Source organism: Uloborus diversus, chromosome 9 (assembly GCF_026930045.1).
Source record: "Uloborus diversus isolate 005 chromosome 9, Udiv.v.3.1, whole genome shotgun sequence".
Classification (NCBI taxonomy): domain Eukaryota; kingdom Metazoa; phylum Arthropoda; class Arachnida; order Araneae; family Uloboridae; genus Uloborus; species Uloborus diversus.
The window spans coordinates 144,712,030-144,732,776 of record NC_072739.1 but is presented as its reverse complement, the minus strand read 5'-3'; the positions used below and the strand labels follow the sequence as shown (position 1 = coordinate 144,732,776).

Sequence of the window (20,747 nt, the reverse complement as noted above, 5' to 3'; positions counted from 1 at the left end):
ACACAAATTGTGACTGGAAAATTTTCTGCAACTAATTACTTTGCCTAACTCATCCTTGAATAAAGAATTAAATTTATATTCAAATATGAAAGAGGTCAAAAAAAAAAAAAAAAAAAAAAAAAATTGCTTTAAATCATTTTTTTTTTTTTTTTACAATAACATGTAGTTTGTACTTATTTCTCACCAACTGAAAAAAACTGTCAAAACCATTATTTTTATCATGCATGTGCTTTAAAAGGCTTTAACAGAAACAAACTGGGATTTTTTTAAAAAGTCCCTTAATTTTTTTTTTCAACATTAGCAGTTTGGAAAAAATTTCTGCAGAGCCAAAAATTTTCTGCGAACGCCATTCGTGTGTTCGTGTATATTATGTGAGACTGCCCTATGGCATGGGTGTACTGTGGAAGTCGGACTTTACACCAAATTATGGTACAGTTGGAAAAGTGAAGCTGCACACCCCGAATTACCAGACTAGTTGGCACAAGACAACAACAACATGGTATATTATAACCATTTTAAAAAATTAAAAGTTTCTGCCATCATCTCTTGAAAGATAACTAGGTGTTAACTGAATGTGAAAATTATTTTTATTACACATTTTAAAGAAATTTAGCAATTAATTCTTGTCATGCTATCAAGAAAGATGTTCTTTATTAATCTCTGGTGGAAATTTGTACTCCCATCATTTAAAAATTTTACTGACAAAAACTGTATTTTATTTTGTTTAAACTTATGGTTAATTACTCACACAGTCAGTAGCTGTATCCTCTGTCATAGAGCTAAGCAACTGCAAAAACTTTTCATGAATTTCTGGTTCATCTTCAAACCTTTCCTGCAAAATTGAAGCACTAAATCAAATACATTGCAAGTAAAATTCTTTTAGGGAATGGGGTTGTTTCCTTCAGTCAAACGTAGTACTTCTAGTCACTGAAGTTGATAGAATAAGCAAAAAAAAACATGGACCCAGAAAATTCTTTCATTTTCCCAACAGTTATTTTTTAATTAATATTTTAAAATGTTCGATTTTGCCAACAATGGTATTGATGACATAACAAATGATGCTCTTTTGCGCAATTTGTACCGCGTTTCCATGTAATGATAATCAAGAAGTGAATTAAAAATGCGCTGTACACTTGCTATCAACCAGATCATTGCCAATACACATGAGTAAAGATGCGAATTAAATATTTTGCTCTATGAATGGCAACACAGAATGGAATTTCACCATTTGTGATGTCATCGGCAAGAGATGTAAACAATGAAAGAGCAACGATTTAAGTAGTTTTTTAAAAATATCAAACTTAAACAAATTATTTAAAAAATGGTTAGATCCTATGTTTTAAAACATGTTCTTTCAGAAAAAAATACTTTTAAAATTTTGGAAACGACCCCATTACTAGTTCTTTCAATTGAAACTGACAAAATTTAAAGCCTAAAGAGTCCTTTGTTCAGTGCATGAAGGTAAGAACAGTATAATTATAACATATTTTATTACGAGCAAAGTTGACCTTTATATAGCAACCACCTCCAAAAACAAAAGTCTTTTGAAGTCACTGATTTCCCCCTTTTGGACTTAATGTTAAGGGGCAGTCCACAAAGATGTCATGAAGGAGGAGTTGTGAAATTTTGACAATTTGTGACAAGATGGAAGGAGAACAAAAAGTGTGACATCAAGCCTTTTTAATAGAAATGTTTAAATACAGTTGAACTATATTAATACGACCAGTCAATACAAAATCAGGGCTAAAATGAACACTTTGTTAATTAAGTTTGGTTTACTATTTAATTACATTAAAAATATCACAGATATTAAACAGAATCAAATGAAAATTTCGGGTTAAGACAAAACTTCTGACCTCTTCCTGGAAAAAAATCCCGATTGAGAGCTTCAATTTTCTTTTTCAGCAATTTTGTGTCAGTTTAGAAAGCTCTCCATGTATTCTTTAATTCTGTGAGTAACTTCCAACCTTTTTCTTTTAGGCATCAAGTAGTGACAGCTATTCTATCTTTTCCGGGTGGCACTGAATATTTTAAGTGAAAGTTAAACTGCTGTCAACGCAGGCATTATCCCCATATTGTCCTTCATATCACCTGCCCCTTCTTAATCTTGAACACACAATACACTGCAAGTTCATACTTCAAAAAATCAGTAATCCAACGTCATTAAGCACAAAAATTGCAAAAAATTGCAGAAATTTTTGTGCTTAGTGACATTGGATTGCTGATTTTTTGAATCTTCAGCACAAAGGTATTTATTCCTTATTAAGTTCATACTTGTTAGCTCTCTAGGGGGTGGAAAATATTCTCGGCTGAATTGAGCTACTGCGGGTAGTCAAGGCCTATGCTATTCTGAAAGAGCTAAAGCTCATTATACACCTTCCGACAAGTCAGTCTGCTTGGGGATAAAACTGTCTATCTTTTCATTTGGGTATTACCACCTGTCCTCCAACTATCACCTTTCTTCGAAATGCTAAAAAAATTTTACACAATAAAAATTACTGTCCCACTTTTTCCGACTCTTCTATTTAGTTTCTTCTAGAATATCGATAAAGCATGTTGTTTCATGTTGTAAATAAGCATAGCTTTTTCTGGGTCATGCAAAAAAAAAAATCTGTAGTATCTGTCCTGCCTGGTAGTTTGACGTTTCTTATAAATTGAATGTTGCTTTATTTGGTAGCCCATAAAAAGCTAAAGATGGTGAGCGTAAAAAGAACAGCATTAATCCCTTGAGGACCAGCGCTCGGAAAATGAAGCGCAGCTACGGGACCGAACGTTCTGAAATGGAACGCCGCCATCGGCCCGAGCATTTACAGCAGTTAAGCCTAACTGAACAAAAATATTCATATAAAATCAGCATCTCAAAATAATGGCTTGAAATTTTAATTTTGTTTAAACAATGTACTACTGATTACTAATTACTAATATAAAGACTATTACATTATTAGAAGGAACGAAATAAGTAGAATACTAAAACTTTAACCATGTGCACAAAATTAAATGATATGTGCACAACAACAAAGTTAGAGTTTGACATCGTGAGTGTGGAATCAAAGAAAAAGAAATGTAGCAAAAAAATATGTTCCTTATGTAATTTTGATTAAAACAACTTAGGTCAACGAATTTAAACTAGTTATATTTCCCACGCGACAAGTTTCAAAACTGCTTCATAATTCACTCGAAAACATTCCCTTTCACTCACTTCGCTAATCATTTTTATTGCAGTTTCCCATCCCCAAATGAAAAAGAATAAATACAGAAGAACAATATCAGAAAGGATTCAAAAATAATCATAAACTTCAGGCCTCTTGAACTCATTCCTGTACTCTCATTGAACGGGGAATCCCAAAAGTCTGGAACACATACGCAAAAATATTTTAACCTTCCTTCCCTCCCCCATAATTTATTCAGCTAGATGTATATCTCTTTCAATTACTCGTAAAAAAAAGAGAAGCAAAGATATAAGCAAGAGCAATTGAGACCTCATAAATCATATGCGCAGAGCAGTGATTCACTGTTGTTTACATAAAAAAAAAAAATCTATCCCATTGAGAGGCCCAAATAAGAAACTAAAGCGTGTACATGAAGGTCAAATACCATGTGACTCGAATATGATCAAAGTTATAGCCATTTAGCGCCATCTAGTATCATTTAAATATTCAATTCAATCGTTCCATTTCGAGAAAGCATATACGTGACGCTGGGACTACAGCGTCGATCAGAGCGCGTAGCGGATAAGTGACGCTGGGCTGATAGGAGAGGAATTGTTGCGTAGCGTCCGCGTGACGCTGGGTGCGAACGGGTTAACAATTAGTGAAAAGGTAGACATAGTAAATGAGTTGCGAAGCAATTCTGTTTTAAATTTACAAATGCATTTTTTATTTTTCCTCATTTTACTTATTCACAGTTGTTACAAATAACGGCTAATACAAAGAAATTTGAGTATTTTTAGCATTTCGTATTAACAGAGTTCAACTGTATGTTTATGAAAACTAGCATGACACGTGACATGCTGGTGAAGTGTGGTGAATTTGTGACAAGTTGTAAGGAGAAATGTGGTTGTACTTTGTGACAAAAAGCGAGGGTAAGGTGAAGTGTGGGCAATAGAGGGACGGGAATGTTGAAAAAAAAAAGGTTGCATAATTTATGGACAACCCCAAAAGGAAATCTAAGGGACACCAGTCAACACACCCTTAACAACTAGATTTATCTCTAATCTGAACATTTTCTTGCCTTTTCCCCTGTTTGCATACTGACCAACATAGTTAAATGTGAAAGGGTTTAGAATATTTTATGTCCTTCAGCCATTGACATAAAGTCAAGAAGACAGTAAAATGCTGTCATTTTGTAGATAGACCCCAGATTGGCACCCCCTCTCCCCCACACACAGAAAATATTCAAATAAATGAACTGCATCATCTCAAACTGTCACAGCATTGCAAGATATTAAAATAAATGCTCTTTCTTAAGAATTGAAAGATAAATTATGAAAAATGAAAAAAGAAATTGGATACTGTGAGTGTGAGGAAAAAAAATAAAAATATTTTTCTTTCAAAATTTTTTTACCATTCCTAAAAAGCAAAATTCCCTTCTCTTATGGACTGATTTTATTTGGAATGACAAGGAACAAAGTATGACATTACCTTTACTTTAGACAGAAAAGAGAATGCTTCACTTCTTGAGACTTCACTTCCTTTCTCAAGGTCTTGTGACATTTGAATTTCAGATGACTCTGAAAGATCAGCTACGTTGTCTGGTTGGCTGGGTTCAGAAGCTTCAATCTAAAACAAAAGCATAAATCTGCAATTAAAATGCTGTAGAGTTTTGAAACAAATTATCAAAAAGGACTGTTCAAATGCTGTTACAGCAAATAAAACAGGTCTCCAAACAGATTTTTATTTATTTCTTGGGGGGGAAAAGGGGACCAAAAGTCAGATTTTTAGGGACTTTTTTTCCAAATTTAAAATGAGAATAATAGGGTTGTAACCATTGGCAAATAAGGAGGGGAGTGATTGAATCTTTCCAAAAGCATAGTAATTTCATGTGGAAAAAAAAAGCTTTTGTAATGAAATCATATTTCTTTGAGAAATTATTTATCCCATGGTCTTTTTCTTCTTTTACTTTTGGGTTCATTCGATTTCTCTTTAATTGATCAGCTTGCCATTTCGAAAGCTAGTCTCAAATATCAGTTTCAAAGGATTCTTTTTAATTTATTCCAACCTTCTGTTGCAGCAATGGCGCTGAAAAAATGACTAGATTAATCACTTTTTCTGTTGAATTTACTGGTTTCAACTGCTCTGGCTTTGTGGGAAAACTTGTTTTTATGTACCAAATGGGAATTTCTGGGTCTGTTTCAGCATATTGTACTAAATGAATAAATAGTTCTTTGATTTATAAAATTTTTTAGTAATAACTTTTAAATAAATATTTGATTGATGTGTAATAAAAGCGGATTGTCATCTGTCAACTTTTTTTTCATATAAGTCGTTGTTTTAGAATTTGAGATGCCCGCTGTTCAATCCTATTAAGACAAATAGCTATTTTTTTTAAGTTACCAGTTCGGCATGACAGAACTCTATTAAACTAATACATAAAAATGCTATTTTTGTAACAAATGTAAACATTAAAAGAAATGTCTTCCTTGCATTGTTTTGCGAACATTGAATTAAGTTTGTATCAATCTTAACTATTCTTGTCACACATTTTTTTTATAGTTTCTAGCAATTTCTTTTGTTTTATTATTTTTATCATGTAATTTTTTTCTGCATTGCTATGTAAGGGTCTAAATCAGGATAATTTTATTTAATGTCACGTTTTCATCCAATATTCCAAATATTCTTCCCCCACAACTAGAAACTAGTATGTTGTGGCCATCACGAAACTTTCTTCTATATTTTTCTTTTTTTTTTCTGATCCCTCCCCATGCTTGACGAGGAAGCAATATTCCCAACAAAAACAAAATTACACATGCAAAAACTTGACGACCATCCCAATGTCTGCAAAAGCAAAGCAAAGAGCGAAAATTGAAAGCTATTTTAAAAGCCTTGCTTGAATTAATTACAAATTTTTTATTTGTTAACAAACATAAGATGGCAACAGTTAAAATTTTTTAAATCATTGAGATAATATTTCTGATCATTTCCATACAATTAAAATCACGAGAAATACGCAGACGAAAATCTATTACGATTTATCTTTCTTATTGTTGCATTAGCTATTTTTATTCGCAAAAAAAAAAAAAAAATCAACACCTCTTGGAGCGATTGGCGTCAAAACTGAACCAAAGCCTGTTTGCACATGGATTTACATATATTCCAAATTTCGACCAGAACGTACCATTACTTCTTGAGACAGGGGTCACAATGGAAAAAAAGAATGGGCGATTGCGCTACCCCCTTTTTAGCTGTTGATACCAAAATAAAATCAGCTCTTATACCCACTAAGGGCTACTTGCCGATAAATATTTCTTTCATTCCGTTCATTATTTCTTAAAATACAGCAGTCACAATTGAAGACAAAAAACGCTCTATAGCTCAACCCCTGTTTGAGTTATTGACACCCAAATTGAATCAGCACCTGTTCCTGTTAATGGCAACATATGGACCAAATTTTGTTTGGTTCCGCCAGTTACTTCCTGAGGAATAGCAAGCACGCGTAACTCAAAAAACGTCCTATTGCTTCACCCCCCTCGGAGGAATTCGCGCCAAAAACCAATGGGCACAAGTTCACAGAGGGGCACATATGTGTACCAAATTTCGTTCAATTTCATGCAGTAGTTTTTGCTGTAGAGCGGCCACAAAAAACTGGTCACACACAGACGTGACACACGGACACACACAGACAGACAGATAGACATTTTCCGAAAATAGTCGAAATGGACTCAGCACACCTCAAAACGTTCGAATCCGTCAAAATTCGAAATTCATATAGAAGAAAGTAAAAACGAACAAAAAAGGAAAAAAAAAAATGCGCAAAAAATTTGAAAGACAAGTAGAACAGCATTTCATATTTGATTTCAAGCACAATAGTCATTGAAGTCATAAAAGAAAGAGGTAGTATCAGTGGCATAGCCAAGGGGAGGGTCCATAGAATGAACTCTCCCCAAAATGAGTAAAAAAAATTTAAAATGTCCATATTTTTACACATCATTTTCCAACTCGTAAAACAAAAATTGAGTGCCTACAATTATATATGTATATTTCCTACTCCTTGTATGATATTAACTGAATCTGAAAATATCGTTTTGTTCCTTTTTCATAAAAAAAGTATTATAAATTCACAAAAAGGTTATGAAAAAAATACATTGGGTACTTACTCCTTATAAGAAGCAACAAGATCAAATATAAGAGATTGCCCCTCAAATTTCAAAGTCAAAGCATGGTCTGAGTCATTTTGTTAAAATAGAGTTTGGGTAAGAACGTTTTAAAAACCAAAACTATCAGTTTGACTGGAAGAAAAAAAAAAAGGCTTCAAATAGATTTTATTCTGTTTTTGATGTTTTCTTACTAAAAATATACACTTTCAGACACTTTCGGATACAAAGGTTTTGGACAGGACAGTTCAGCAGATTTTTAACAGGGAACAAATTAAAGTGAAATTTAAATAATGGTGAATATTGAAGAAAAAAGCTTTAAGATAGCAATGACTTACTTTTACATCTACAGTTGGTGTACCTCCATTTTGCGCACCCTCTTCAATCTTTATTTCAGCAGAATATATATCTTCAGGGCAGGAATCTCGAAATAAAAGTTGGCCCTGAGTTTGCAACATCAAATTCATACTGGGAGGCAAAAACATTCCAAAACCAATAAGCAGCTCAGGGTAATATTTCAATAAATGATATACTTTCATTATCACCTCTTGAGGATCACAGCTATAAAAGATGAAACAAAAATGATATTATTAAGCAGCTACAAGCATAAATTGCATCTCAGTTAATTTATGAAATACAGTGCTCGCCAAATTATTAGACTAGAAGATTTTTTTTTTGTTTTGTTTTTGTACACTATTTGTACTAAAATACCATTTATTTTATTGCTAAAGTACAGTACGTACTGTGCACTGATTATTACGTTATTTTAACATAATTTAATGTTTGCAGGTGGCAGCACTGTCTGCTTTGCAGTGGCGGATCACCGCATAGGCGCATGAGGCGCTAGCTGGGGCCTCCAGAAAAGCAGGGGGCCTCGGAGCTGTGAACTGGCCTATCCTCAAAACCCAAATTTTTGTTTTGAGAATTTGTCGTGGAAAGCTATAATTTTGAGTGGAAAATGTTCAAAACTCATGAAAATTGATATTTAATCATGAATTTTAGGCGCGGGCTGATTGCTTCCAATAGGGCCCCCTGAGTCTTAGGGGGTCCCTGGCTTCAGGTGCCTTTGTTTGGATTTTCCCTAAAGTTTGGATTTTCCTTTTTCATTCCACAATTTCAGCATAAAATTGTCTTTGTAAAATACTCGACAAAATTATTCTGATAAAATGCACAGTTAGTCTTGCCAGCAGGCCCTGCGTACCCGCAAACCACGCAGTGCAGGGGGGGGGGACACGACCTGAAAGGACTCAGTGTCCCAAGAAATTGAAAAAATAATAATAAATAAAAATAAAAAAACTAGCACTTAGTTCTTATTGACGGTACGAATGTACACACTGCTGGCCTCTGGGGAGTGGCCCTACAGAGTTTTTGCAGGGGGCCCCAAAATTTATACATCCGGGCCTGCTTGCCAGAAGAACTTTTCCCGTTCCATTGAGTTCTTTGACCATTTACAAGTCGCCTTCGTCTGAGTAAGGAGTATGCATCTTGTTTTAAAAAAGTACTATTGATATACACATGAAGATACTTGCTTTAATTGGAACAGCCATATAGCTAGGAAGTGTCGAGAGTGGGTAGAGTGAGGTGAGACCCCCCTCCTCTTCTCAAAGAAATGATAACCAGTCGTCATTTTTGTGTCAGTATTATATCAGTCCTCAAAATATATCAATCGTCATTTGTGCGATTATGCCCGAATCGGTGTTTTTCTAAATACGAGGAGCAGGCAGCAGGATTTACAACATGGGTTGTAAAACTCGACCTCTTGGAATGGTCCTCTTCTTGACTAACAATTATATTCCCTTTCCTTATCTAGAATGCTGAAGGGAGAAGAGACAGATCTGTGGGGGGTTCACATCGAATTCGTTTTCACACGCTGGGCACAGTGCACAGCTGTGTTATCCTGTGTTTTCTTTCTTTACTTTTTGCTAAATTTCCCACTTTCCCATCAGTGACCAACCCGTAACAAGATAGTTTTATGACGTATTTAACTAAATCAGCAGTTTAGAAAAGGCGGGAATTTTTTCTTTCTTTCTTTTTTTTCGGAGGAAGAAAGAAGAAGTTATGTCATTTGCTGTTTTGATTCACACGTGCTCGTGCTTTTGCGCTGTGTCTTCAATCAACGACAAGATCATCATTCCTTTTGAGATAAGTTAAATATGTTTTAATGACTATTTTATTTTTAGAATTATGCTGCAATCTTGGTGTTAAATGATAAATTTTGAAATATAATAGGCTACAATTAAAGTTGTACAAAGGTATTGCTTTTGAAAAAAAGAATATACTGTTAATTCTTCTTTAAATTATATTTCCACTACAGAGAAAAGAACCATTTGTCAATTCATTGCAAATACGCTTTATAAAATTACTATAAAAATTTTAAATGCCTCTGCTGCGAAAGTAGTTGATTTTGAGTGTTCTCCTTCTTTTACTGGTGCCATTTGTTGTAATATATTTTACAATTTCAACTTCATTAAGATTGATTTACTTATTAAAGACAAACGTTTTATATAAAAACTGTAATTGCGGCAAACCTAACCTGACAGCGTCGTAATGCTATAATTAAGATCTGCGTAGCTTTCTTATAATGCTGCCAGGTTAGTTTCTCCCCAACTATTGAAATGTTTCAGTTTTATTTTCAGGAGTGTACATCAACATTTGCCATGTACTAAAAGGCATGTTTTACTGCTTCAAAAAAAAAAAAAAAAAAAGATGGTAATGATTATATAAAAAAAACATAGGCTTTAAGATTTGCTTGAAAACTTCTGAAGAATCAGAATTTTCAAACATTAAAGGAAATTAAAGAAAAGCAAAAAGTTTTCAAGCAAATTAAACTTTAAGATTTGCTAGAAAACTTCTGAAGAATCAGGATTTTCAAACATTAGAGAAATTAAATTACGAATTTTGAATTTCAGAAGTATATAAATAATTTCAGGAAAAGTAAAATATGAGAGTAAGAATTTCACTTGGATTTGTTCATAGTTGCGCGCGCGCGCGCGCGAACTCATTATACTTTTCTCCTTATCACCCCACTTCTTAGCGTAAGCCTTACGATTACCACCCAGGACTCCGAAAGCGGATGAACTCTTTGAATTTCAGAAAATACTCGAGCAAAGGTCCCCGAACAAACTTTCTTTAATATCATAAAAAAATTAAATTTTTTTATACTACACTTAGAAAAAATTAAAATGGTATAGCCCCTGAATATAAAATGTTGCTGAAGTTTTTAGGACCATAATTTTGAAAAAAAAAATTTCATGGAAGAACCCCAGCACCTCTTTCCCGTAAAAATTGTTTATCATGTAAATTTTGTCTGCAATATAGTGTTTTTAAAAGTTCAATTTTGAAATTGGGAAGGGGGGGGGGGGTGCCGAGAATTGATTTCAAACAATTTTTTTAAAAAAAATATTGGGGGCACTCCCTGGGCTCCATCCTTTAACGTTAACCCCCCCCTCCCCTAACGTTAATAAAATGGCCTATAATCGCGTTTTTAAGGTTTCAATTTCTACCACTTTTCGCTGAGACAACTTCTTCTTTTTGTCCATAAACATCAGCAAAGAAAGTCTAAAATGGCGTTTTTAAGCCTTCCAAGTTTCAAAAATTTTCCGGGGGAGAACCCCCGAACCCCCCTTTCCTTATCAGATTACAAGTTTTCTCTCTCTTCTTTTTGCTAAGCGCATCGCCCTCCTTGGACTTTTTTCTGATTGCACAACTGAATTATACTTGCATTGGTAAACTGAGGAAATCTGGGATTTTGCTAAATGCCCAGGGTTAGGAATTGTCCTAAAATTCCTAAAATTTCTATAGTGTTCACACTATATTCCCTACTTGTGCAGAAAAATGAAACTTTTCATGCTGATATGCCTGTATTTTAAGACAAGATAAACTTCGTAGACCTTAAGAAATTTTTTTTTAAGAAAGAGAAAAACCTATGCTGCTGCTACTTTTTTTCTAGAGAAGAGGGGGGGGGGATGCAGTTAACAAAAACAAATGCTCAACTATAAAACTTTTTTATCTATACTTTCTAAATCTTGCAGTCATTCCTCTTCTACAAAAAAGCTATACAACAAATTAAGAACCCAAATGTAAGCACTTGGTTCAAAAAGCTTATTTAAAACAAAAGTTAAATGGTTTGTCCCCAGGTGGGAAGTAATATTTATTTTTATAATGCTTATCTTGCGTTGTAGTCTGAGCATTAGCTTGTTCTTCCAATACAAAGGCTCAGTTTGCTTTTATTTGTGTTTCTGTTCAGTGAAGTTGGATTATTTCTTGCACATATAATTTTTAAATTTAGTCACTAACTTTTTGTTTTAAAAATGTGAATAACAGTTTGTTTTATTTAAATGCCATGGGAAACGAAATTCTCTTCCCTGTGGTTGAAAAGGCAGAGAGAAATAGATGCAAAATTAGCACATGGTGCCATGCAGACAGGGATGAATTTAAAGCATTTTATTTTCACAGTATTGTCTCATGCTGATGCGGCGAGACATAAGAGGTTGACAAGTAGCTTGAAAAATCAAGCCGTATTTTAAATTCCATGTTCTTTGTCTTTTACTGAAAACATATAGGTTATAATGAAGCAATCCAAAGCTTTTGTTTCAATTTTACCCCAAGATAAAATTTCGTAAGCGGAGGTTTTCTTATAGTTTTAGTTGCCATAAAAAACAATTATTCATTTGCGTCTTTCAATGATTTATCTGGAATTTACAGGGGTATTTTTGATGATTTTGAGGTACCAAAATGTACCAGATTATCTAATAAAAAGAAAAATGCAATAAATTTTGGACTTGCACCTTGCACTCTGTTTTTAAACCCTCCTTATTAAGGACATTTTTTCAACAACAACAAAACAAGTAAAGAAGCAGTTGGACATATGTACGTTTATTTTTATTTCATACTGGTCACTGTGTTAAAGAATAAAAGATTGAATGTTGTATCCTAAAATTTTTGAAATCACTACTCCGACCCCTGTAAATGCCAGAAAGCGGGACTCGGAGGATCTCTCCCCCTGTACTGACTAAATTACGTACAAATACAGGAGGCAAAATTTTTCACTTTTTTTTTTTTGGGGGGGGGGGGGGGTCAGAAATGTTGTTTTTTCCCATTTAAATAAGAATGTAACTGTCCCCCCCCCAAAGCTTGTTTGTTTATTCAAAGAATAAAAAAAGTTATGATTTCCAGCATTGTTAATATTAGTAAGACTCGATCGTTTTTGTTGTGAGGGCCTCAGGATTAGGCTGCGCCTGGGGCCTCACAATCACATGATCCGCCACTGCTGCTTTGCTTATCTTCTTACCAGGAACATAACCTCAATCAGCTCAAACAGTTCACTAGTTCTTCTTATTAGTGTGTTCTGTTATATTTTAAGTTAGTTTTAGGTAATTAGTGAGTATGAGTTTGTGACTATATAGTATGATAGTGAGTATAAACAATTTTTCACCTCCTTTTTTAAGAAGTTAAGAAATGGTGTAAACCTTGTGAAAAGTATGCCAAAAAGACTTAAAATGCTCATCAAGAACAAGGGAACGCATACTAAATATCAGATAATTATTTCACTGTTCGTTAATGTGTCTATAGTTATGTAATCAATAAAGAATTTGCTTTTAAGAAAGTCTTAGTCTAATAATTTGGCCAGCACTGTAAAATATATACAAAAAAAAAAAAAAAAACCCCTTCATTCTAAAGTTCATTAGAATTTGAAAAATTTGAAGAAATGAAAACAAACGTGACTGTAATATGAGTTTTTTAAAACAAGGTTTAGAGCATTTACAAATGACAAACAAAGTTTAATCAAAATGCATAACCATGTTTTATGCAGGAATACCCTGATGACAGATCATGGGAGGTCACTGTGTCCCCCCAAAAATTTCCTCAGTCTGCAAATTTTGCGGAAAAAATTGCAATTTTTAATTACCAAATGTATTTTTTCATTAGATGTACTTATGTGTGTAAATTTGTATTTTATCATTAGGCAAAATTTAGAGCTCTACTCAGCAAATTCAGAATTTTTGTCCTCTAAAAAATTTTATTTCATAGCACTCTGGTTTTATGATTTAGCATGTTCTATGATTTTATTGACATTATTATTCTTTTAGTGCAGCAATTCCCAGCCCTTTTAGTTGTGCGAATCACCAGCTATATACATATATATATAGTAGTACCTCCTTTAAGGGACACCTCTATTTAAGGGACACTTTTCCTGGTCCCAGTCCCTTTGAATAAGGACCTCAATGTATTTACCTCTGATTAAGAGACACTCTATCTAAGGGACAGTCACAGAGAAAATTTGCAGTGATTAATGCATAAAAGCAGAAGGAAAAGTTGAATTTATTGAAATTAAGGATCTTTTTTTGCCTAAAAATTAACTATAAAACAGTTTGTCTTGACATTAAGATGCAAAACAGCAAATATGTATTTTAAAATTCTTGCTGAGATTAACATTGATGATTTTCCCTGAAAGCAATTTATTCATCCAACGGATTACACCGCCCATGACAAATTTTTTATAGAGAACTTGAAATATGGTCTGTTATTCGCTGATCGATCACTGTTATTTGCATTGCGTTTTGTAAAATTTATGACATGAAACAATTTCGTGAACCAAATTACTTCAAAATTATTTGTATAATTACATAACTTTAACTGCAATAAATTTTTGGTTAAATTTTAATTTTTTAAATAATATGTTTTTCAATTTGAATAACTCTCAATTTTGCTTAACATCTATAAAACATTTTCACTATTTAATCTTTAATGTTAATAGTTTATATTTATTTTGATATTATACTAAGTACACGTCATGCATCAATCCATTAACCTCCAAACAAGGGACACCTCTATTTAAGGGACAAAAAGTCTCTTAGTGTCCCTTATTGAGAGGTTCTACTGTATATATATATATATATATATATATATATATATATATATATATATATATATATATATATATATATATATATATAAAAGGGTTGATAAGATTGTGTCTTGGATCACTCAAAATTACTTTATGAGAGGAAAATGATCACTCTCACATCCAGAGGTTTTTTTTTTTTTTAAATTTCCAATGGCAAAGTTTACAAGACCACTACAGCTGCTGAACAAATAAAACAAAAGGAAAAAGTATTACCACAAACTCAGAAAACAAATACAAAAATAAACAACTGCAACATCCACTGAGGTTATAGGCAGCATTTGAATTTGAGTTCCGAGTTAGCATATGTAATTTCTCACAAAAGTTTCCTGCTTTGCCTCGATAAAACTGTCAATTCCACGCAAAATTTCGAAGACTGGGTCATTGCTCAAAATACATTTGGGGAATTCAATTCATTAACCGATTAAATTCAGTTAACACTGCAAGCTACTTACTGATAATGTCTTTCAAGATTGGTATTTCAAACTACACTATAAATATTGTAAATGCAGCAAAAATGTGCATCAATAGATTTGAAACAAAATATTATGCAATGACAGCAGAGGGTGGGCAAAGGATAAAAATACATAATATTTGGTCTCTACTAAGTGAAATATCAATGAAACGAAGGAACAAATGTCATAACGAATCACAAGTAACTCAAATTAAAAATTTAAAGCAATCCTGACTGAGTTGCAACTATAGAATCAAGAGGGAAATTGAAAATTCTTTAAAAGCCTTGTACTATTAAAAATCAATTTCAAATATTTTATTTGCCAACAAATAGAAATTGTCAACAGATAAAAATTTTAAATCATTGCGTTTAATTTCCTTGTTGGCCAACAATGAATTTGGTTATCAATTGCGTGAATAAAGGCTTAGCGGTTATTAAAATCTGCTTTAAAAACGTTATAATTTGAATTCTATGTAACATGGAAGTTCCAAACATTCTATCAGACACAGAAAAAAGCTTTTTATTTTGGTACTAAATGCTTTAATTTTTAAATATGTTTTTCCTGCAAAAAACTTTTTAGAGGTTTTTAATTAATATCTTCATTAATTAATGTCATTCAAAGACGCAACCTAGCTTAAGAACACTCTTGATGAACTCTCCTTTCGAACAAAATTTTTTTTCCAACATTGGTCTACCCGTTTAGGCGCTAGAGTGCTACAGACAGACAGACAGACACACACATACACGTCAAACATATAACAACCCTTCCTTCCTTTGTGTGTCGAGGGTTTAAAATAAGTTTTTACTTTTAAAATGTAGCTTTTACTTTGTCCAGTAGGCCCACCAGTTATTTCTTATTTTAAATCAAGACATGGTTTTTATTTCATTGATGTAAAAATTTAAAACTTTTAAGAACTAAAAATAACAATAATAAATAGATAATTAAATAAAACAGTAAATAAAAAATATTAAAAATATATAAATCCTACTAAGTAAAGTGCTCTGATAAGTTGAGAGTCAAATTTTACTACAATACTAAATTATGATTTTAATTACTTTACATAATGCATATTGCATACTTTGGCTTTTTGCTTTCACCCATGATGTCCATAAATTCTTCAAACTGTTCGGCTCCCAGCTTTGACTTAACTAAATCTAGATATGAAAGGGCTTCATTCACAGTGAGTTCTCGAGGAAGCTGATCTTGCAATAAAATCTTCAATGCCTATTTAAAATAGAGATTATTACACTTGTGTCATAATCCAAACATATGAAACACATACAAATGAGAAAATAAAAGGGAGGAAAAATGAAATAGAAAAGCAGATAATGGCTTTAATAGCTTTATTAATAGATAGAAAATGTTTTAGTATTCCTCCAATGTTAATTATTTTACTTATATTCATTTCTTTTAATTATCATAAATGTGTTCAAGTTTCAAACTGTAACCATATGTAAGAAAACATCTAAGCTCATGAAAAATTCAGTTTTTAAAGCCAGGGACCAACAAATATTGAAAAAAACTTAGGAGCAGGAAAATATTTTTTGCATACTAAACCATTCACCCATCCAGAAAAAAAAGTACAAAATGGCTACAAAAATTCCAGACATGTGTTTTAGAGTTGTAAGAAAACACTTTTTAAATGCAAGAAGATGTGAACTTGCAAATGAAATGCATGACTTTGCTCCCTAAGCTCACATCTTTTTACATTGAAAAAACAGGCTCATTGTAATCCCTAAAATGCCTGTAATAATAATTTTTATCTTGTGCCTTAAATGCTGCTTTTTCTTTTCAAATTTTTTGCTGGAGCTACAATTTGCTTGTAATTGGCATAGTATATAATTTTAAATCTTGTCTATATACAGTGAAGCACCGTTTATAGGTTTCTCGTTTATATGATTTTATCAATTACATGTTTTTTAAATTGGTCCTTGTAGAATCTAATACACATTAACGTACACATATTATACGTTTTTTCATTTATATGCTTTTTTCATATGCTCCCTTAACAAACGTATAAACGGTGCTTCACTGTATTTTGTAAAATTTAAACAAGCAAGTTCAAATAAAGCTTTAAACATTGGACCAGAGGAGGTAAAAAATGTTGTAAAAAGTGCGACATTATTTCATGACAGACCCTTAACACAATTTATATTTGATCAAACATAAAACATTTATCACGTTTTGGAATTTTGTGGAAAATTCGGAACTGATGTGATATACCCCACCCTTGGCGACTTTTTCCTGTTGGCGCCAAGAAAACGATGTATGACGACATATGTCATACATCGTTCCTAGCGATGCTTTTTTAGCGCCAACAGGAAAAAATCAGATAAAAAATCATGATCAAAGCACTTCAGAACACAATATATATAAAAACAACATAAAAGCACAACAAAAAAACATCACGAATATATGCTTCAAAAATGTACAGGGCCGGGGTTTTTTGTAAACATATTAAAATACAATGAAATAAATTATTGTATTAATTACAAGTCGAAATTAATGCATTAATTTTTTTTCCATCATTTCTCCGGGATACGAGCCCTCGGTCTCATAGTACTTTCGTAATGACACCTCGGCTCGCCGGCCCTGCCTCGGTCTCATTACGAAAGTACTATGAGACCTCTGGCTCGCCAGGACCTCGCTCCGCTCGGTCCGTTGTCCCTCCGACTGTTGATATACATTACAGTCGGAGTATGGTCACAGTTATGTATATTTTCATGGAGACACCCAAGGGTGGCTCCTTCCGTTCAGTGTACAATAATGACACAGTTTTAAGTATGAAATATGAACCATTATTGTGCAGATTTATTAATAAAATTCAGCATTTTTAAGAGTACAACTGAAAGAACTTTCAATTGTTAACATAAAATTCAGTACCTAAAGGAGGCATGTTAATAGAATGTCTAAATAATTCGTGGCATCGATAAGAATTAACTTTTAGAACAAAATAACCGTACTATTTCTGTAAAATTAATTTACATACAGTAAAAATAAAGTTAAAAACTACAAGAACCCCTCAAGGATTTGTAAAAACAAAGAATTTTGGAAGTGAAAGGTTTTTTTTTGAATTCTAAAATAAAGAACTTACCTTTTTATAAGGTATAAATATTCACACTTAGTCTAAAACAATACATCATATGACAATGGCACGTTACAGATACACACCACGTTGGAGTTAACTTTTAATTAACCTTCAAGTTTGAAGAAACTGGCATTTTCTAATGTTTTTACTTCAAAACACAACTACTGAATTTAAACTAACACAAAATAAGCATTCCTGTAAGGTATATTGCACGAAACAACACCACGTATCTCTCCTGTGTGAAACCCAAACAAACCAAGTAAACAAGTTTGAACAGACCTGTAAGATTGCCTTCGGGTTGCTAAACACAGGTTAGTTTGGCCAGGGATGCCATGCATAAAAAATTATCGCCTCATTGGCGAGAAAAATATTTTAATTTTGTGCAAAAAAATCGAATGTCGCCAAATGGGGGGGGGGGGGGGGTAAATCACATCTGTACTGAAAATTCAATGATACAAAAATACATGATAATTTTACAACGCGGATGTTAAATGTAACATTTTACAGCATGGAAATATCCATAAGATAATATAAGTCAAATAATATACTGGTACTTAGTCACTCTCCCAAAAAATTGTGAACCCTTCAAAAGATAAAACTGAGAACAAAGTCTTCTCTCCATGAAAATTTTTGAAAATTATTTCCTGTCCTGGTTATAAATCCAAATCTATTTTTTGAAAGTATAGAGCCAATTTTACTATAATTTCAAAATTTCTATTGGATGAAAATAAATACGTACTTGTGCATGGGCATCTGCATGTGCGTGTTTCACACTTCCTGTTTGCTGCTTGTAAGTTGAATTTTTCTCACTTAATTCCATTTTCAAAATATTTTAAATTAGCAAGCAGCAAAAATGAAGAACAATAAATATCTGAAATACAAAGGATACTTTCTCAAAACATCCATCAAAAAATATTAAAAAGTGATGAAAACTATGTCAAAAATAAAAACAATAACTAAAGATTATTCCCTTAGAGGATACTTAAAAAAGTGCAGTTTGGCATGGTCGAAAATTTTTGGTATGAATAATTTTACCATGGTTGTAAATTAAGTAATAACAGTACAGGTATAAATCAATTTATATAATGAACTTCCAAATACAATTGCATTTTATTCCTTCCATAATCGGATCCTTCCATAATCGCGCCAAAGATTTCAGTAAATTTTGTCGCATTCATAAAGAATTAACACATTAAGCGCTTAAAGAATCACCTGTTTAATATCGTGGCAGTTTTGATTGATTGTACTAAGTTACTTAGTATTACTTACAAAATTAATTATTTTTAAGATTTACTTTCTTCTCTTGCAGGTAGCAATACATGTTTCATTAATAATGCGATAAATGAATAAAACGGAATGTTAACTCTCTAAAGTAGCGGAAATTAATTACACATGAAAAAATGATTTTGATCATTAAGTTTCTAACATTTACATTACGGCAAGTGCCATCAATTATTTTATTTTATTGCGTTTATCGACAGAGATTCCGAGCTAAAATACTCACATGCGAAAGCGAAAAGAACAAAGCGGCTTTTAAATTAATTTAAGCATGTTTCTGGAACAAAAATGTCCTAAATCGGCCGTCAAACCATTCAAAACAATAACATGACAACAAACACTGCAAACTGCAACCGCAACATATTTTAAAACATGAATCTCTTCACTTCACTTCATGATATTTGCCATTACGAGTTAAACCCTGGAAGAGAAGACAGCTTGGAGTATTTCTTGAGCTTGTGAGTTAACTCGCAAAGTCTTAACTTTGCGTGACGTCATCATGGTATACGAGCTATGGGCACTCATAAAGCAAACATGTCCCACCTTCGGTGCTCATTTACGTATCGGTTTTCGAGGCTCAAAAACATCTAATAATTTCCATTTATAAAATACGTCTTTGAATGACTTTTAGCTTAAAAAAATCTAAATGAAAAATCAATCATTCATTTTCATTTATTGGTTCAGTTTACTCAACGGTCTACAGCCAAAAGGAAGCTTGCAGACTGAAAAAAGAAAGCATTTTTTTATTTAGTAATATAGTAGAGTCTCAAAAATTCGAGGTTCCGTTTAATTTAGGTGCGAAATTTAATGTTAATTCATATTTTTAATAGATAAAAAAACTATTTTCATTAAAATCTGAAAATCAAAATCTTCTGCTGTGTAAAACTTCCTTAGTTATTATGTGCAATAAAGTATAATGAAAATGAATTGATAATTTCGGTGTCAATAACACTCGCCAAGGAGTACAAAATATTCATTGACTACTGGAGATGCTTTAATAGATTAATTTATTAATAGATTAATTTATTAATAAATACCTTTGGAGATAGTAACTTAAAACGAAAAGGGATTAAAACTTAATATTGCTACAAATGTCACGACAAAATTTATCAACGTGAATTCGGGGACAGTCAAAATGATTTTTCTGTTGCCTTCAAGTTTACACACAAAAATATGCTTAGGGGTCATTCATTAACTACGTAAAAGTCCCGAGGGAAAGGGGGGCTGGAAAAATCTCTGCATACCTTTTAAAGAATGGGTACTTACGTCATATTTTCCAAGTCGATATTTTACATTCGAAATTTCGCGGTCAAGTGGTTTGACAAGGATCATATTTCATTTGCGTCTGGAAGATAAAAAACTTTTTGGATGAACTGTTTTTATTTGTTTTAAAAAGAATGAATGATGTAAAATGAAATAAAATTATAATAATTTGAATTTTTGGCATCTTGAATTCAAATATTTTTCGCAATCACGAGCGTGTGTGTGTATGTATGCGCGTGTGTGTTTGTGTAGGCGCATGTGTGTGGGTGCGTGTGTATGTGAGTGTATGTATGCATGTGTGTGCGTGTTGTGTATGCAGTGCTGTGCGTGTACGCGTGTGTGCGTGTAAGCGTTCGTGTGTGTGTGTGTGTAAGCGTTCGTATGTGTGTGTGTGTGTATGTAGGCATGTGTGTTTGTGTCTGTGTGCAGGCATGAGTGTGTGTATGTGTA

The 20,747-nt window shown here is 32.8% G+C and overlaps 1 protein-coding gene across 1 annotated transcript in view; it reads right to left on the bottom strand.

The window, feature by feature from the left end:
• The window catches only part of LOC129230547 (paired amphipathic helix protein Sin3b-like), a 101,295-nt gene extending 81,918 nt beyond the window's left edge, over nucleotides 1-19,377 (bottom strand). The window contains exons 1-5 of the mRNA XM_054864950.1: nucleotides 19,261-19,377; nucleotides 18,496-18,627; nucleotides 15,747-15,892; nucleotides 7,648-7,870; nucleotides 749-832 (exon numbers count right to left, since the gene is read on the bottom strand). Coding sequence (XP_054720925.1) covers nucleotides 749-832; nucleotides 7,648-7,870; nucleotides 15,747-15,892; nucleotides 18,496-18,576 — 534 coding nt within the window. The 5' untranslated portion in view covers nucleotides 18,577-18,627; nucleotides 19,261-19,377. The remainder of the gene's footprint in view (nucleotides 1-748; nucleotides 833-7,647; nucleotides 7,871-15,746; nucleotides 15,893-18,495; nucleotides 18,628-19,260) is intronic.
• Nucleotides 19,378-20,747: the final 1,370 nt, after the last annotated feature.